The 16,606-nt window shown below is 42.0% G+C and overlaps 1 protein-coding gene across 1 annotated transcript in view; it reads right to left on the reverse strand.

The window, feature by feature from the left end:
- The window catches only part of ablim2 (actin binding LIM protein family, member 2), a 62,638-nt gene that overhangs the window by 44,107 nt on the left and 1,925 nt on the right, over positions 1 to 16,606 (reverse strand). The window contains exon 2 of the mRNA XM_070854332.1: positions 7,394 to 7,564. Coding sequence (XP_070710433.1) covers positions 7,394 to 7,564 — 171 coding nt within the window. The remainder of the gene's footprint in view (positions 1 to 7,393; positions 7,565 to 16,606) is intronic.

Raw genomic sequence — 16,606 nt, forward strand, 5'->3', positions numbered from 1 at the left:
CAGACTCCCTCTGCGCTGGCCTCAATTGCAAGCAGGCATCTGATGAGGCAATAGTTCTGTCTGCTGTCTAAACCACTGGGCTGCACTCATGCCTCAAACCTCATAACTTGATTGTTGACTTTATTTGAGATCAACTAGGATTTTCAAATCATTTCAAGTTAATCTTGTGGGTATTTATGATGTTCATTTCTGCGTTCATCTTCATTACAGATTAGAGACGGATTGCAAACAGGCTGACAGTTTAGACAGATTATCTGACCGGGTTATGTGGAGGAAAACCCCAAGAATGAGCGAAGGAGTCTTGATGATTAGGCGAACTCATACTACCGACAACCCAACACAATATATGCTGTGACTTATCATCAAAGTTATCACAATTGTGGTTACAATCACTGCAAGGGGAAGCATACATTTTTAGGTGTGGTAGGTTAAACTTGTACCACGAGGTTGGTCTGTAATCTGTGATTGGTGTTTACTGCGGACAGTTTGGGGAATGATTTTAGCTTCCCTTGACAAAATCCATCCACTGATGAAGACTCTAATATGCAGTTGAAAACCTGGATAAACGACTTACGTAGAATGTGGCCTGACAATTAGACTGAATTAGTTTTTTTTTCAGTTTTGCTCTAATCAATCAATGTTGGTCCTAGCAACATCATTTTCAGTCATCACAGGAACTAGCTGTTTCTAGGAGCTTCACTCTCCAACACAAATGTTTATCGCCTTGGTATCTAGCTAGCTATGTAGGAGGATCACTTCCCCTTTTTAAATCCCACTTGCAAAGCTCTGATTGGTTGATTGTTCCTCCAAATCGGCAGAGATCGCCATCAATGAGCACAACACCTCACAGTTTGAATATCTGAACAAATCAGAGATAGGAGGTCAGAATCAGAGGTTGAGTTTAAATTATTTGTTAAAAAAACTGACATTCACCTTCATTTTCTCTTCCATCCTGAGGAGTTTGTCTAAAATATGTCAAATCGTCTGACGACTTGTGTTTCTTGTGTATCACCGCAACACTCAAAACTTTACATCAAAGACAGAGGTATGAGGTTAAAAAACGTGACAATTCCCAATAAACTTTATAAAATGAAATATAACCATACATATATATCATGCACACATTATGGCATGTATATAAAGATTGCCCTTGAACTCCTTTTAAGTGAATACACGCTTCCTTTCCCTTGCATGCACACGTGTGTGCATGAGGTCAGCATCCCTGGTGCTTTTGATACACACACACACACACACACACTCCCCCCGGCTCTGTTCTAGTCAGCCTGCTTCCAAGAAGGAGACAATCCAATAGGCAACACCCTACTGAGAACATCGCAACCATCTGCTATTATAACACCAGTGATCCTACCATCAGGACTCCAACATGTGGCCAGCAGCGTCTATTTACCAAGCTCTCTTCCAGGAAGAAACACAGTCAGGCTGGGTAGTTGTACAAAAACAATGCAATCCATGAATCTGTCAAAATCTCAAAGGGAGACTGACTGCGTATAATAGAGTCAAAGCTATGATTTCACACTAGATACACTAAACATTATTGTAACATTCTACTTGGGTTTAACAACTCAAGCAACAGCATTCTGTCGCGTTTGACAGCTCATTGTAGAGCTTGAAATGGTACGTTTCACAGCAGAGGGAATTTGCTCAGTTGTTATGAAACTGTAAATGCTCCAACATTTACAGTTCCATACACAGATGCATATAATGTTTCCATCCCATCCCACCCTGTTGTTGTTTCTTTGTAATTATTGTATTCTGTGTATATACTGTTTCTTTGTGTATATAAGGTTTTTTCTGTATATATTATGTTTATTTAATTTTCTATTTCTTTAACTGTGTGCTTTGTCTGTCCCCTTGAGCTGCAGTAATGGCAAACTTTCCCCACTGAGGGATCAATAAAAAGTTTTTATCTTTATCTTTATCTTTATTTCCTATTCCTTTTGTTAGTGTTGGCATAGAAGTTGAGCTTTGGGTTTGAGAGTCTCCGCAAACTCCGTCCAGCGAAGACCCTGCCTGGTGTCCCAAGCGACCACTAAGAACATATTGGACAATTCTGCATCTTACAATTTACGTCCAATGCTGACACTCAGTGCCAGTGGGGGAAGTAGTGTGCTCCTTAAAGTGGAGAGGTGGAAAGTAAGAATGTGGGGGTCAAGGTCGTAGGGTGGGCCGTTTTCACACGTACGACTTTCAGTCTGTAGACTGCAGTTTGTGTTCATGGACTTGCAATTAATCGTCGCTGCCATGTGCCGATACAGCGGAAAAGTGACATTTTAAACACGCTGGCATTGGACATAAAAGAACAAACCATACTGAATGTAATCCAGGTTTTGCAGAATTGACAATATCGACATTCTCGTCTGGTGAGAGGGTCATGAAGACCGTGTGAGCTTCATCTGACACTGCGTTGTCAACAATATTCTAATATTACTTCTGTTCAAAGCCTGTGAAGTACAAACGAATCTCCTTTAACCAGGGTCGGCCGTTAGGAACTCACTGGCCATAACACTGTTTTGGACTGAAATTGTCCTCACACAGATAAAAGCCGACATTTTGGATCAGATATGTGCGGAGCTATGCTGAGTGCACAAGTGACACAAGGGGATGATTGAGAAGATGATCTCAGAACAAAATGATGTCAGTGAACACCTTAGTTTTTCTCTCTGAGGGGGCCTCACATAAAGATCATGCCACTGCACCCAAAGCAGCTCCCTTTGTCGACTTTCCCGACACTTCTATATATAAAAGAAAGCTTGTATATATTTATTATTTATTCCAAATGACGCACATGTGGTATTGGCAGGCGCTACACAGCCTTCTGAAATAAAACTGTTTATGCTTTATGGAGCGGCGAGTGGAGTGCAGTAAAAGATACCACTCCCGTGAGGGTGTGTTCTCGGCTGCTTGTGATTGTGGTGTGTGAATGAGTGTGTCTGGCAATAGGAGTCTTCCACCTCTTCCACAGCTCTTGTACTCTGTACTATTTATCAGTTTTCATGCAGGCTTGCCTGGTGTGACATTAGGGCGTGACCACATTCTTTCGCATTTGACTATTCCCTGCTGTATTCAAATGCTATTTGGATGATGTGATGGCCCATCATGAAAGCAAAGGCAGATTAGGCATAAAGGTCTGCCTGAGTTGTTTTGTCGGGTCACTTTGTCTGCGGCTCTCTGCTATTGATGGTGTGTCAGTGTCGGCTTAAAGGCGTCTGAGAGGCAGACACAACAGGATGTACGGAGACACGGTTGGTACCTAAATAAAACACACAGCTCGCTCTTGATGGCAGCCACCATAAAAACAGCAATCAGTGCTCATCAAGCGCCCCCGGAGCTTAAAGCTGCAGTGTGGGGATATTTAAGTCTATCACATGTTGGCACAAGTATAACAGTAAGTTGAATCACTACTACTACATACTGCAGATAAACACAGTTTCATATTGGATACACTGCTGTATGAAAAGCAGTATGCAGTATGAAAATGTTAAATCAGATTATTTTGCAGTATGATAGGTCTGTTTTAGCGGCACACCGTGTCCCTGAAGAGGGTTTCATTGGTGGTTTGCCAGTGAATGAGGGCTTCTGCTCCCCACTCTGATCCCTGATAATACAAATTATAAGTTTGTGTTCCAGTTGTCTGTATGTAGTGTTGTTTTCTTAAAGTTAACGTTGCTGCCTTCATCGTCGAATGTTAGCTCGGCAGCTTAACTTGAACATTATGGCTTTGTCATGGTAAGTGGGACAAATGTATCGGTGCTGTCAGTGGTTACATTCCTGCTCATCTACTACCGATGTGGGGGTGTTGCAATGACCAGCTGTTGTGACTGTTGTATAACTTTGCATTGTGGGAAACACTAGGTGAGGTAGCCTGGTCTGAAGTAATGTCTGTATTGATTGTTAATTAACAAGTACTTCAGAGATTAGTAATAAGCCGTAAATAAAAACTGCTTTTAGGTTGCTCGGATGAAAAAATCTCCATAGGTAGCTCTTTACTTACAAAATGTATCAAATCCCAAATAATTTATCAATTACAACTTAGAAACCCCACTTTCTAATTAAATTGAAATCCCTCATATACCTTCATACATTTGTGTTGTAACAAAGTACCACAAGCAGTGAGTCAGTGGAGGCCTTCATTAGATTGTTGAGGCCACGTTTAAACAGCACTTGGGAGTACATGCTGAGACTCTGACACTGAGGCTGTGTTTACTATTAGCAGCCCAGAACTACCTTGATATTTGGCCCATGCTAGAGAGGCTAACATTAACTCGCATTAATCCGGGCCCTCCGCTCTGCTCGGTGTTAATTACACATGCCGTTGACGGTTCCTCGCTTCAGAACTGGCTCTGTGAACCTGCTGGCCGACACCCAGGCTGGTTGTAATTGGCACTAATAGGGCAATATAGTCAGGGGTCATGGGCCTGATTCTCTTTCAGGTTAATCTTGGTATCTTTGATAGAGTGTAGTCGGTCAGAGGTGAGGCGAGTGTGTGTTTATGGTCTGTAAATCAAAGACTGAAAGGGGAAGATATTTCATCTGATTTTACTACGAACTGATATCCTTCACTGTGTTAAAAGAAAGACTAACTTCGAAGAGAGCTCCACGCTGTGTTGGACTTGGCCGCCGACACTGACTCAGATGTCTTCATCTCTTTGATGTTCAGGTTGAACTGCAGATAGGGCAATCCGAGCCCCTCTCAGCCCACTATGGTTTATTTTATTTCCATCCTTGGCTTTCAGATTCCAGTCGGTCCACATCTGGACTTTTTAATAGCAAACTGCCCAGCCTGACTCCCCACCCAAGCGTTGGAATGCTGAGATAATCAGCAGTTTTAATAACCCAAATTAGTTGGAAATTCAATTAATGCGGTCATGCTTTGGATTTGTGGATAGGAGGAATAGCCAGGCGCTTTCTGTGTGAACTGGGTGGAGTGAGCAGCGCCCTTACATAACTCTTCTGACTGTTGCATTTACATTGACTTTACAGGATAGTATTTCTAAACCTGGGTCCACTTTTTAATATATTTTGGATTCAAAATGACTAGTAGGTACAGAAAGCTTTGGGACTGATCCAGTGGATCGTCTAAACTGCCAGGTGAGAAGGCAACTGTGCCGAGTCAAAGCAGATCCACTAAAGGTGCTTGTTTTTTGACACTGACAGGCTTAGAACATTACGCTGATAAGTGTCTGGAAACTAGAGCTCTTTAATAACTTCTTTCAACCATCCTCCCAGAACCGACCCAAAGAACAATATAAGCCACCCCAAATTCCTCAAAGTGACCTTTAAGATAAATAAAACATCATACAAATGACTAGATGATCAATCATCGATCTTTTCATTTCAATTCATGTGAAAAGGTTAGAGGATTAGAGTCTACAGGTAAATCAGTTCAAACAAAGGCCTGGTCGATATATTGAGGGGACAAAAGGAGCTGCTGGACTAGATGCACCGTCATGGGGAGGAGGGCCAAGGACAACATGTGATGAGGAGATCTCTGTGGAGCCTCATAGCCCATAGGAAATGAAGAGGAGGTTAACATTAGTAAGATGATTTCAGAGATTTGACTCCTCATAGTTAACTTAATATTAACATTAGTCCCACAATAACACCAGCAACACCAGCAATCAAGGCAGCAGTGGGTAAGGTAATATTGCTATTTTTCTCAATGTAATAACTAAATAATTACAAAATAACTATACAACAGCTGTTTCTGCTCAAAAAAACAAAGATCTTACTCTTATGCAATCTCCTTTGTCTTACTTTTTCTAATGTCAGACACACAGAATAACAATCCGAGCCTGTCAATGGCAAAAACCGCGCTTTTAGTGGACATGCTTGGATTGGGCTCAGTTGCAACCAAAACAAATGACATATAGATACAGAATAGGGCTCAGCTTTAAAGATACGTTATCCTTTAAATGAACCAGCCCCACGCTTACTGAGCTCTTTAGAAAAGAAGCCAAATAACTTTATCCACTGAGGACAACAGGCCGCCTTTAATCAGGACCTCCAGTTACTGTGAAATACCGACTGTCAAGCAGCATCATCTGATAAATCTGTATGAGGAATCAGATGTGTAATCATCACAATCTGTTGTTTGAAGGAACAAGAAATGCTGCTGTTACTCTGACACCCTCTGCTGCTTCATCCCTTGTCCATAGAGACAAGGAGACGTCGAGGAGCGTGTAGACGTCCCAGCGGGGAGTCTGTCGGTCAGCGAAAGATTAAAGGCGACAAACTCCGGGAAGCTGCCGACATTGTAGCGACCCCTCTAGTAGCCTAGCAACCCAGAGTGTGTGTTGACAACAACAGCGGCCTGACACAAGGCTCTCGCTGAGAGTCTGAGCTGGGAGGGGCGCGGAGCACACACTCCCATAAAGTACAGTCACATGCAAAAAGAACCCCCACAAGCGCGCGCACACACACACACACACACACACACGGTACACTCATATTTCAAGTACCTAAGACTTGAGGCCACCCACCCACAAATACACACACAGCACACAATTCAATTCAATTAATTAGCATTGCATTAGGAAAAAGGAGAGTGGCACACAGTGGCTCATTAGAAAGGACTGGATAATGAAGCAGCCCAACATTCTCTCCAACAGTTTACGGGTTTACGGTTTGAACAAGCACTTTATGTGTGTTTGTACCTGTATCCTGAGAGGAACTGGAATCCCGGAGGTTGCAATAATGACCGTCTCTTCTGCAGACATTACCTACACCTCGCAAAGACTAATCTTCCTCTGCATATTTTTGTCTCCAAGAGTTTTGGCGAACCATTGAGGCACTAAGTTCATGCTGCTGGTCAATCTTGCATTGCCTTCTATCCCACAGTGCCCTGAGATGCAGCCGCTTGCGTCCCAATGAAAATAATTGTGTTTCTCTTCATTTTTACTTAAAATGGTCCTTATTGGTGACTTTTCTCCTCTCAAAAATATAGATTTTCTCCTTTAACGTCTCCATATCACTTTCTTTTATTGACCTTTTCAACTCACGTGGTTATTAAAGTCTACAGTTTGATAAAAGCTCCATGTTATTAGCTTTTTTCTTACTATCTCTTCTTCTAAAAGATACTTAATGGTATTTTGCCACAAAGTCATATTAGTGTCTTTTATTCTTCAAAATAAATGTTTTCCCAGAAGGATGTTAATGTCTTTTTACATCTGGATCACATAAAAGTATCTTGTCCAATCTCCAAAACGGTCCATATTGATATTTCATAGCTAGCTAATCTTGGTTATGCATGTTTCTGCTTTACAGCCAAACTGCCAGTGTCAGACATCCAGTCTTCTCTGAGCTTGTGAGAGCTGAGGGGTTGGAGGGTGACAAAGGGTGCAAAGGTGAGAGGTGACAGATGGTCGGTACATACCTTTACAGGCAAAACACTTGATGTGGAAGTGTTTGTTCTGGACTCGGAGAGCCTCCCCTTTGCAGGGCTTCCCACAGTTCTGACAGGGGATAGGTCCTCCTCCTCCACCCCCCTGCTTTTGCTTCTGCTTCTGCTGCTCCAGAGGGCTGTGGACAGCCTGCTGCTGAAACACTGCAGGGGACGGACAGACAGGGAGATGACAGTTTTAGATCTTATTCTAGTATAAGTGGGACAAACAGACACACTCAGACAATTGTTCTCCTTTGAGCCTTTTACATTAATAAACACACAAATCTTACTTTTTTTTAGTGTCATATTTTATTATTTCAATAAAACATTGCTTTAGTCTAAAAATATCCAAGTCATCACTTAGGATGTCACATCAGACATGAATATCAAAAAACATTTCTTTTTTTTCCCTTTGGCTCATGTTCACACACAAAAAGGGGATATTGTAGCATGTTACAGTCATTGTCTGGACCATAACCTAAACTGTAGCCACTACATGTCTAATCCTAACCCTAACGTTAGCCTCAGTCTTAACTGGAAAACTGAATGATTTATGTTAAAGGGATCAGCTTTTTGTCCCCATGAAGGAGGCCCGTCCCCACAATGTGACTGTGTACGTCCCAATAATGTGAGGACAGGTGTCTCACACACACAGCAGACAGCCATGAAAGCATCAATATGTCGCCCAGTTCCCAAACATTTTCCAAGAAGTCGCTCGCCTGCAGGAGCGAGAAAAATGATGTCAACCCCAGCAGTGTAAAAAACATTTCTAACAACCCTGAGACAACACAAGAAGTCAAACACACACCTGACGTCTCCATGTTAAAAGTGTTATCGGTACGTCTTGCCCTTGTCCCCTTTCATCATAACCCGGGCAGAATATGCCCACATACTTATCAGCCTTTCAATACTCACTGGGCCATCAGCCGAATAAAAAGGCCTTTGTGTTCTCAGGAAACATTTGTGTCGTCAGACCGGTTTCATTGGGCCTCCATGGTTACCGGTAATTGGGCTTGGAAAGGGGTTTTCATCAAATGAATTGATTTAGAGAAAGAGATGGGGAGAGAGGGAAGCATTGAGATAATAGCAATGGGCCAAACAGAGCTGCTCTCTGGAAGCTGCCCAAGAACTTGTGGTGGACAGCATCCTTCTTTCAGGTTTGCTCCGTTCATTGGGTGTTTATTGGGTGTTTTATTGGCACAATATTTTGACTTTGACTTAAGTTTAAGCTGGAATGTTTAACTGAAAAATAAGAAGCACATGTAGCCACCCGGGCACTTTTCTCCCCATAAAGTTAAACACTTCATTTAGAGACTGTTCTTACTTATTTCATCAAAGTAAGTCCCTTCATTTCTGGACAGACTGGCCACTCCAGCCATTTGGCACTACGGACAAACGGATGAACTGGTTCGTTAAACTTGGTGGATGGGTGTAGTGGATGCATATCCGACTCACGAAGAAGAAATCATAGCATATCTGGCTCATGAACAATGCAATACTATTGACCAAATTGTAACAACAGTGTATGTATGGCAAAGTGAATGGTGTGGTGCCGCTACACATACAGCATAACATCTTTCTAACCTTACAGTTTGGGAAATACATCCAGAGATCACTGGTGGTTGCACTTGCAGATTTGCCCCTCTAGTTTGCGTTGTTTCTGAGAGTGAGATGAGACTTTGTCATCTGTGCAGTAAATACAGAGCTGGTACTCGGATAGAATGGCAGCTAGCCTGACTTCTTCCAAAGCAGAAAAATGTGCCATTTACGCATCTATGTATGTAGTTTGTGTGACCTGTGCTCTAACAGAAATGTACAAACAAGTTGAGCAGTGACACCAGCTATAGTGTGAGAAAAGCATGCCTGCTATTTTTGAAAAAAAAAAAAAAAAAGTTTCAGCGTACATCTCCTTAAAACCACTAATTGGCAATTTTACATTTCTGTTAAAATACGAGTTAAATAAGAGATAATGTGTTAATTTTGTCTTCATTAAAAAAGTGCTGGTATGCATATTTTAAACAGGGAGAGTCACACTGGCTACTCCTCCTGGTTCTAATGTTACACTAAAGTAGGCTAAGCAGACCTTGGAGATCTCCAGACATGAGATGGGTTTTGATCTTATTATCGTAATTCAATCTCAGAAAATGTTGAGCTATCCTTTTAATCAGTTCACTAATGAACTAATTCAGTACATGTTTGTATGTGGGAAATTGTTTATGCGTGATGTTATATCTGAATAATCCGTTCATACGGCTCAGCTGTGTGTATGTAGATTATCATGTACGTAAGTATTTATGTACATTCTTGATAAGTGAATTATGATGAAATTATCCGTGTAACTTTATTTCATTTATTTAAACCATACGGCTGTTAAATACACATGTATTAGTAAAACATGGTGCTAGTTAAAAGAGCTGGGTAGATTTAGAATTTAATTAATAATTAATAATAAATTAATAAGAATTTTTCATCTGTCAGGTTATTTTCTTGATGGATAATAGAAATTCAGAAAAACTTGAAAGAACTTGGAACCTGGTAAAAACTACTAATAATAATAATTCCATACAAAAATGCTAAATGGTGAACATGCCAATTAATTGAAAGACAGTCTGGATATAAGTGATCTTACTGTCTTTGTTATGCCTCATGTTGACCAGGAGACACTTTGCCTGAAGCCACATCACATTATTTACAACCTGATGCTGAAGCAGTACGCCCACAGAAGGGAGGGAAGGAAACAGGAAAAACAGGACAAGAAAACTTTGTTTGTTGATAATCTACATTTTGGTTAAGGTCTCTTTTCTGCTTCCCTCCATATATGCACATAAGCTTTTGCCCATTTATGAGCTGCTTGCCTGGGGGGAGACACTTGACAGGAGAGTAAAAACAGCCCCCATCTTATCCAGACCAACAGGAGCAACACATTCTTCAGTAAGTTTTACAGGGACCTCTCACCCTCGGTGGAGAACAAAGCCACTTTTCAGGTGTCCGGGACAAACCCAGCAAACAAAGCTCTCTTTATGACGATAACCTTCCATCATTTTATTTGGCTAGACCTTATCCAAGTTTTCAAAAAAATCTAATCCCCAAATCAGATTTGTCTTCAAATAGAAAGTGGAAAAACTGTACTTTGGTTATACTAAACATTCTTGAGGTCAGCAAATGTGATCAAAATACAGAGAAAGGAAATTCTCCATGAAGTTTGCTTTGGATGATGCTAAGAATCCGCAGAGCTGCTTTCATTCCGTCCAAATGTCCAGATTACAATCTGAAAGTGCGCTGACTTTCAAAATGAATCAAGGCAATGATGGGGGATTTTGGACGGCGTTAGCTTCACTCCATTGTCAGTAGGAGGTGAGGCTTTATTGAAGCTACCCATGTTCAGTGTACATGTGGGCACGCTAACCAATAAAGGCAGGAATTTAGGAGGGGAAAGTCTTGAGTCCTCGTAAAAAAGGTCTGAGACCAAGTTGATTGCAACCATCTGGAAAAGACAACAGTCCAAAGGCAAGAAAGAGTTGGGAGGAGGGTAGGCAGCAGGTACTGGTCGCCACGGGGGGGTGGGGGGCCGGGAGGGGTTCTGCCTCATGATCTGACCTGGCGTGCATTGCTGCTCCCTTGCACCTGTTGGGGGGGAATCTTTAGTGTCTTACTTCCTCTTTGAACAGCAAATAGAAGAGTAGGGTGGGGATGAGGAGGAGACAGGAGATGGTTTTTTTGGCCAGATGTCGAATCAGTCAAGTTGTTCCAGGGTGCTGTTGTAGTGGTCTGTGATAAGGATACGTGTTAAATTGCTGCACTTTCAAAGTCCTACTTAGAATTCCAGGCAGAGCAGTGATTTGCATCTTTATGTTTTAAGCATTTCAAAATTTTCAGAAGTAATCAGGGTAATAATCTCTTTTTGCCATAAGGATATTTTGTCCTTCAATCTGAGAGCAGACATGCCAGCAGAGGATGGTATCATTTTACCCACTGTCTCCAAAATAAGTCCCAGCATTCCCTTAGTTTTGCGTAGTGTTTCTTCCTGCTTGGATGGTGCCCACATGTTTTCCTCCTTAAGACTGCACAGTCGCTTATTTTCAGCCCAACACTGGTACAAAACTTGAAGTCCTCAACAGTAGTCAGCGAGGTGTCCTCCAGCATATTGGAGGCAGATTTGCACTAATAAAGTTCAGCCCTAACCTTTCTTTGTTCATTTAGGATCGAACTATTTTTGGGAAAAGATGGAGTTAGGTCAGACGAGAGAAAAAGAAAAGCGTTTAAAGAGACTGAGCAGAGCAAGTAGGAAGTGGAAATAATTAATTTGGATGTGGGTGGCGTAAAGAAGTAATGAGTTTCCTTTCTATAGTGGAGGACAGAGAGCGACTATGTTGTGTGCTGTCATTCCCCCACGTGCCCCCCCCCCCCCCCACTACCTCCCAACTGATGCCCTGTCTTCTCCAGGCCCAGTTGTCCATATCATCAATCAGCCTTTCTGGTGTCTGTTCTTTGGCTGACGGCCACTACTGATGCCGTTGTCCCAAAGGTCGCAGCCAGGCAGGCAGCGATCTGAGTAATGCAACGCTGCATGTCTGTGCTGCATACAGTCACACCACCGGAAACCCTTGGGAACACACGCTGACCACGGACAGAGGTGTGCAGCTTGCTACTTGCAAATGTATCCCACACAAGAGGCCAAACATAGGCATGGCTACACCATATAGATATAAAGCATGTTTCTCTCTACAAAGAAGGTCCTATTAGCTAATCTCATTTCTTCTTAATCAAGATCACTAACAAAAAATGAGACAGAATACACTCCAGTGTGGGAACACTCACACAGTAGAGAAACCATAATTCTACAAAATCTTGTGTAACAGCTTAATTAATTCTTCAAAATGGAAAGTATTTTAAGGAACACGTACATGAAAAAAAGGAACCACGGGGCCCTCCAGAGTGGAACACACAAGCAGCTATATCTCAAATGCCTTTTCAAGAGGCCGTGCTCTTGCACCTCCTAAAAATAGAGTGTTCCCTCAACTCATGGGGATCCCATAGTGCTCTGCAACATTCCTGGTGTGAACCATCTGCAGAGGCGGTAGGGGTGGGCAGGGGATCAAAATGCTCACATTACCTCGGCAGGACGACTTCGTGGTGGCCAGTCTGGTGACCTTGGGGACTTGCACTTTCTTATGAGTAAACACGTGAACATCCTCAAAAAAAAAGTAAATTACAGAGTCTTTGATGTAAATTATAGCAAAACTAAAGATACTAATGAAATGCTCAGTTCTTGGTCCACTTGATAATCTTAATGGTACCAAAGCATGCACAATGCCTAAAAAATTTGACTTTGGAAGATTAATTACTAAATTGCTTATGCTAATATCTAATTCATTATTTATGCACCTAAGCTTGGATGCAATCACATTTGAGTGAGATTTGGTCGCATCCAGATAAACAGTCCATGTGGATGGAATAAGAGGCAGAACACATTGGCCGAAATGCAGTATCGGATCAGCTATGCCTGATGACGATTTAGCTTCTTATTCGCTTTTTTGAAATGTATCTGAATTCAGATGGGTTATACTATGACTGGCGCATGGAAGAGGAAGTCTTGGCCCATATATCTGTTATCCAGCTATCCACTGGCTTCACCGGAGGCACTGATACATAGGTCTTTGCCCGCTGAGGCAACATCATCGTCAGATGATCACTGATGGGTTGCGAGATTGGCATGGATATCGCCTCTACACCAGACTTGTCATGAGATATCCTTCTTCTTTACATTGCTTCTTTGACTAACCCTAACCCATCAAGTTTTAAGGCTCTTTCAAATGTGAACCTGTCCAGACAAAAGGCCCAGGAATGCAACACACAGAGTATGTGCAACATTTTAAAGACCTATTTAACTAAATATGAGACTTAAAGGTCTTTTATTGGCCATATTCACATCCGCTTCAAGTCTTGCACCCAGATAATATGATTAACAACATGTGAAGAGACTTTAAGAGCCTGCTGACACCTTGCCTTACCTTTGTATAGGCATTACTTCACTGCTTAAGAGTTTCCTGTCCGTCATCCCGACAGGAAACTCACTCCATTATCTCACCCTCCCTGGATGCCAAGAAAAAGACATGAACAGAGCCTATAGGCCAAGTTCACTGAATACAAGTCCTGTGGTACAAACAGGGAAAAGAAGCAGAGAAAACGGCTAGTGCATCAGATGAATGACCTGACTTCTAAGACTTTAGATGCACAGAGATTAGACATTATGAGTTATGATTTTTCCTGACATCCACCTGTGCGGTTACGCCTGGAACCTGATCTGAAAAGCATTTGATCTCTGACCCTGTGGTCAAGCACTACAGAAAGCTGACCTCCGACCTCTCGCAAATGACACCAGCGCACCCTTGTTGGCTCAGGCCTTATAAAGACAAGGGCACCTCATATAAACAGAGAGGTGGAGGAAATGAAGCAAGTTAACTCAGTACCCGAATAACAGCAATAAAGATATTCTGACACTGGAAACACTAATAATCCCGCTACTGCTACTACTTATGTAAGTGCTACTATTTAAATCGACAGAAAATAGAATATTAACCAGAACTAAATCAGTCATAACTTTCAGTAGTGACCTAAGGTGAAGCCACTGTGCTTTCTACTGAATATGGCCTTTGTCTGATTCCTGCCACTCCTGTGACAGATGACTCTGTGAATATTCCCGCCACATGGATGACAAACACTGCCTGCAGATATGTACCCATGTGTTGGCGTAGCCAGCTCTACTGGAACATTTTCATGTAGTTGCCTCAGGTCAAAAACACTATTGAGGTTGAATCAGCATAAATACCATATTGTTCCTCTCTTGATGTCGGTTCACTCCAACAGGATTCTACATTATGTGACCCAAAGAATGCACATACTGTACGTGTACTTTGTCCATAATTGAAATCAAGAGGTCTGGACCAAAACATAGAAAACAGCCACAGAAGGACACAATGCCAGCACTACAGTGATACTTCAGGTACTACTACCTTTCTTGTTTCAACATGACAAGGCACAAAGCCAGGCCCATAAAGAAATTGTTTTCCCAGTGTGATGAAGAAGAACATGAACAGAAGTTGACCCCACCCAACACCTTTGGGATGAATATATAGTGTAAGTTAAATATGTGCACAGCAGAAACAAGGGCAAGAGGAAAAAGAAGGAACTCGGGAGTCTGGGGAATGAAGTCATTTTTTGGATAACGACGATGACGAGGCAAAACATTAGAGAAAGAAGAAAGAAAAGCACTGTGATGCAGCAGAAAATGACTGAACAGCTGAGCATGTTAAAGGGCACATCATGTGTCTGAGTGTGGATATATCCGAGTGTGTATATGTGAAGGATGCTTTGCTAATCTAATAACATCTCATTAGCAATAAAGCTGATTAGGGAGGAACACAACGGCCAGTAGAGAAGGTAATGAAAGAGTTCTAGTAAAAAAAAAAAACAGTGAGGGATTGGAGCTGTGTTTGCTTGCAGGCCATTCATTTCAATCCAGGGAGAAACAGCATGACTCATGAATAGAGGCTCTCTGTAGAAAGCATTGTGTCAGCTGTTTGAGCCGAGCTGGAGCAAAAACAGCGGCATATGCCAAGCAGGTTTAGCACCTACAGGAGAGAGGCCAGCACAACAGCAGTTGAATTCAAACACACTGGCCATTATCAACATCCACAAGCCATTAAAGAGCACAGAGATACATTATGCAGTCACAAAGGGAGAATGGAGTGACCCCCGACTTCTCAGACTGCTGAGTAACTCACCTGCTACTTAACAAACTGTAGTAAGTTAATGCAATATAAATCCATTGCAGTTTTAAAGCCGTACTAATCAATATTTATGTATTACAAATGGGTCAAATGACTATTAGCGATGACAAAGGAGGTATGGTGGTGATGATTTATTACCAGACTGCAATTTCCATTAGCTCTACGGAACACTGCAGCCTCCAACTTTAATGTTTTGATTCCCTCTCACCACTTTGAAAAATCTCTCCGACTGCAGATAAACGTATTAACTGCTCAGCACCTGCAGCAGACAGATAAAGTTAAGAAAGAGCTGGTGAAAATAGTGGAGCAGTCACCTCTTAAACTGCCCGATCTGTTTCTCAGCTGTTGGTGGAGACCAAAACAGAGCTAAAAGGAGAGTGAATATTGAGCTTGCACGTTCATCGGGTGCACGGAAACACAACTCCAACTGACTCCGTGTCTGCAGGGTGTTTAAAAAGGCAGCCGTCAAACCCTCCAAAATGACACAGATTGCGTCTGAAAATAGTTCCCCACAATTGCCTTGTAAAAAAGATTTTTATTTCAATTCTTAGAAACATAAAAAACGTCAACAGTAGTAACGCCAATACACTGACGGACACACAGATGGTTTGTTTACTGGCTAGGTCCAGAATAGTGACGGGCGTCGCTGTGACTGCTGACAACCAGCCAGCCATTACATCACACACATTCAGGATACACTGTCCTTGGCTAAGACTAAGACTCAGCCTAAAGTGGTGTGTGTTTGTGTGTGTGCACGATTCCAGGCACGGGGCCTATTGGCAGTGCGTCTAGACTACATACCTGTCAGTGTGTATACATGCATGTGTACATGTTTGCAATATACCAACAATATACCAATAACCAACAATTAACAATTCTACTTGAGGCATGTGTTTTTGTCTAGTATGTCAGCATGCAGTGTGTGTGTTAGTGTATGGAAGCACATGGTCTATGTGTCTGTGTGTGTGTGTGTGTGTGTGTGTGCATGGGTGTGTCCACTGAATGTCCTCACTACCAGACTTTACAAGCTTTGTCACACTGTGATGACAGCGTACACGCCTCCCTGCTCTATACAAAACACAGTTATGGCCCCCGAATTTAGACACCAACACACAGCCACAGACTTAACACCGGATCGGCTGTACCGAGGCTGTGGAGGGCAAGACTCTGGACAGGAGAGGACAAATCTGTGGTGTGTTTGTGAGGAGCAACAGTGAGGCTACTTTTTACAAGCCACTGGGTAGTAGACAGTACATTTATTCAAGTACTGATGCCTAGTTTTGTAGTGTTTCAATTTTAGTAACTACTTTTTTACTTGACTATAATTAACCTATACAATTAGCTTTTATATTCGATTTAAAATTTCATCCAAAAAATATAATTAGAGAATAAAAACAATGGATTATTAAAGATT

Source organism: Pempheris klunzingeri, chromosome 23 (assembly GCF_042242105.1).
Source record: "Pempheris klunzingeri isolate RE-2024b chromosome 23, fPemKlu1.hap1, whole genome shotgun sequence".
Lineage (NCBI taxonomy): Eukaryota > Metazoa > Chordata > Actinopteri > Acropomatiformes > Pempheridae > Pempheris > Pempheris klunzingeri.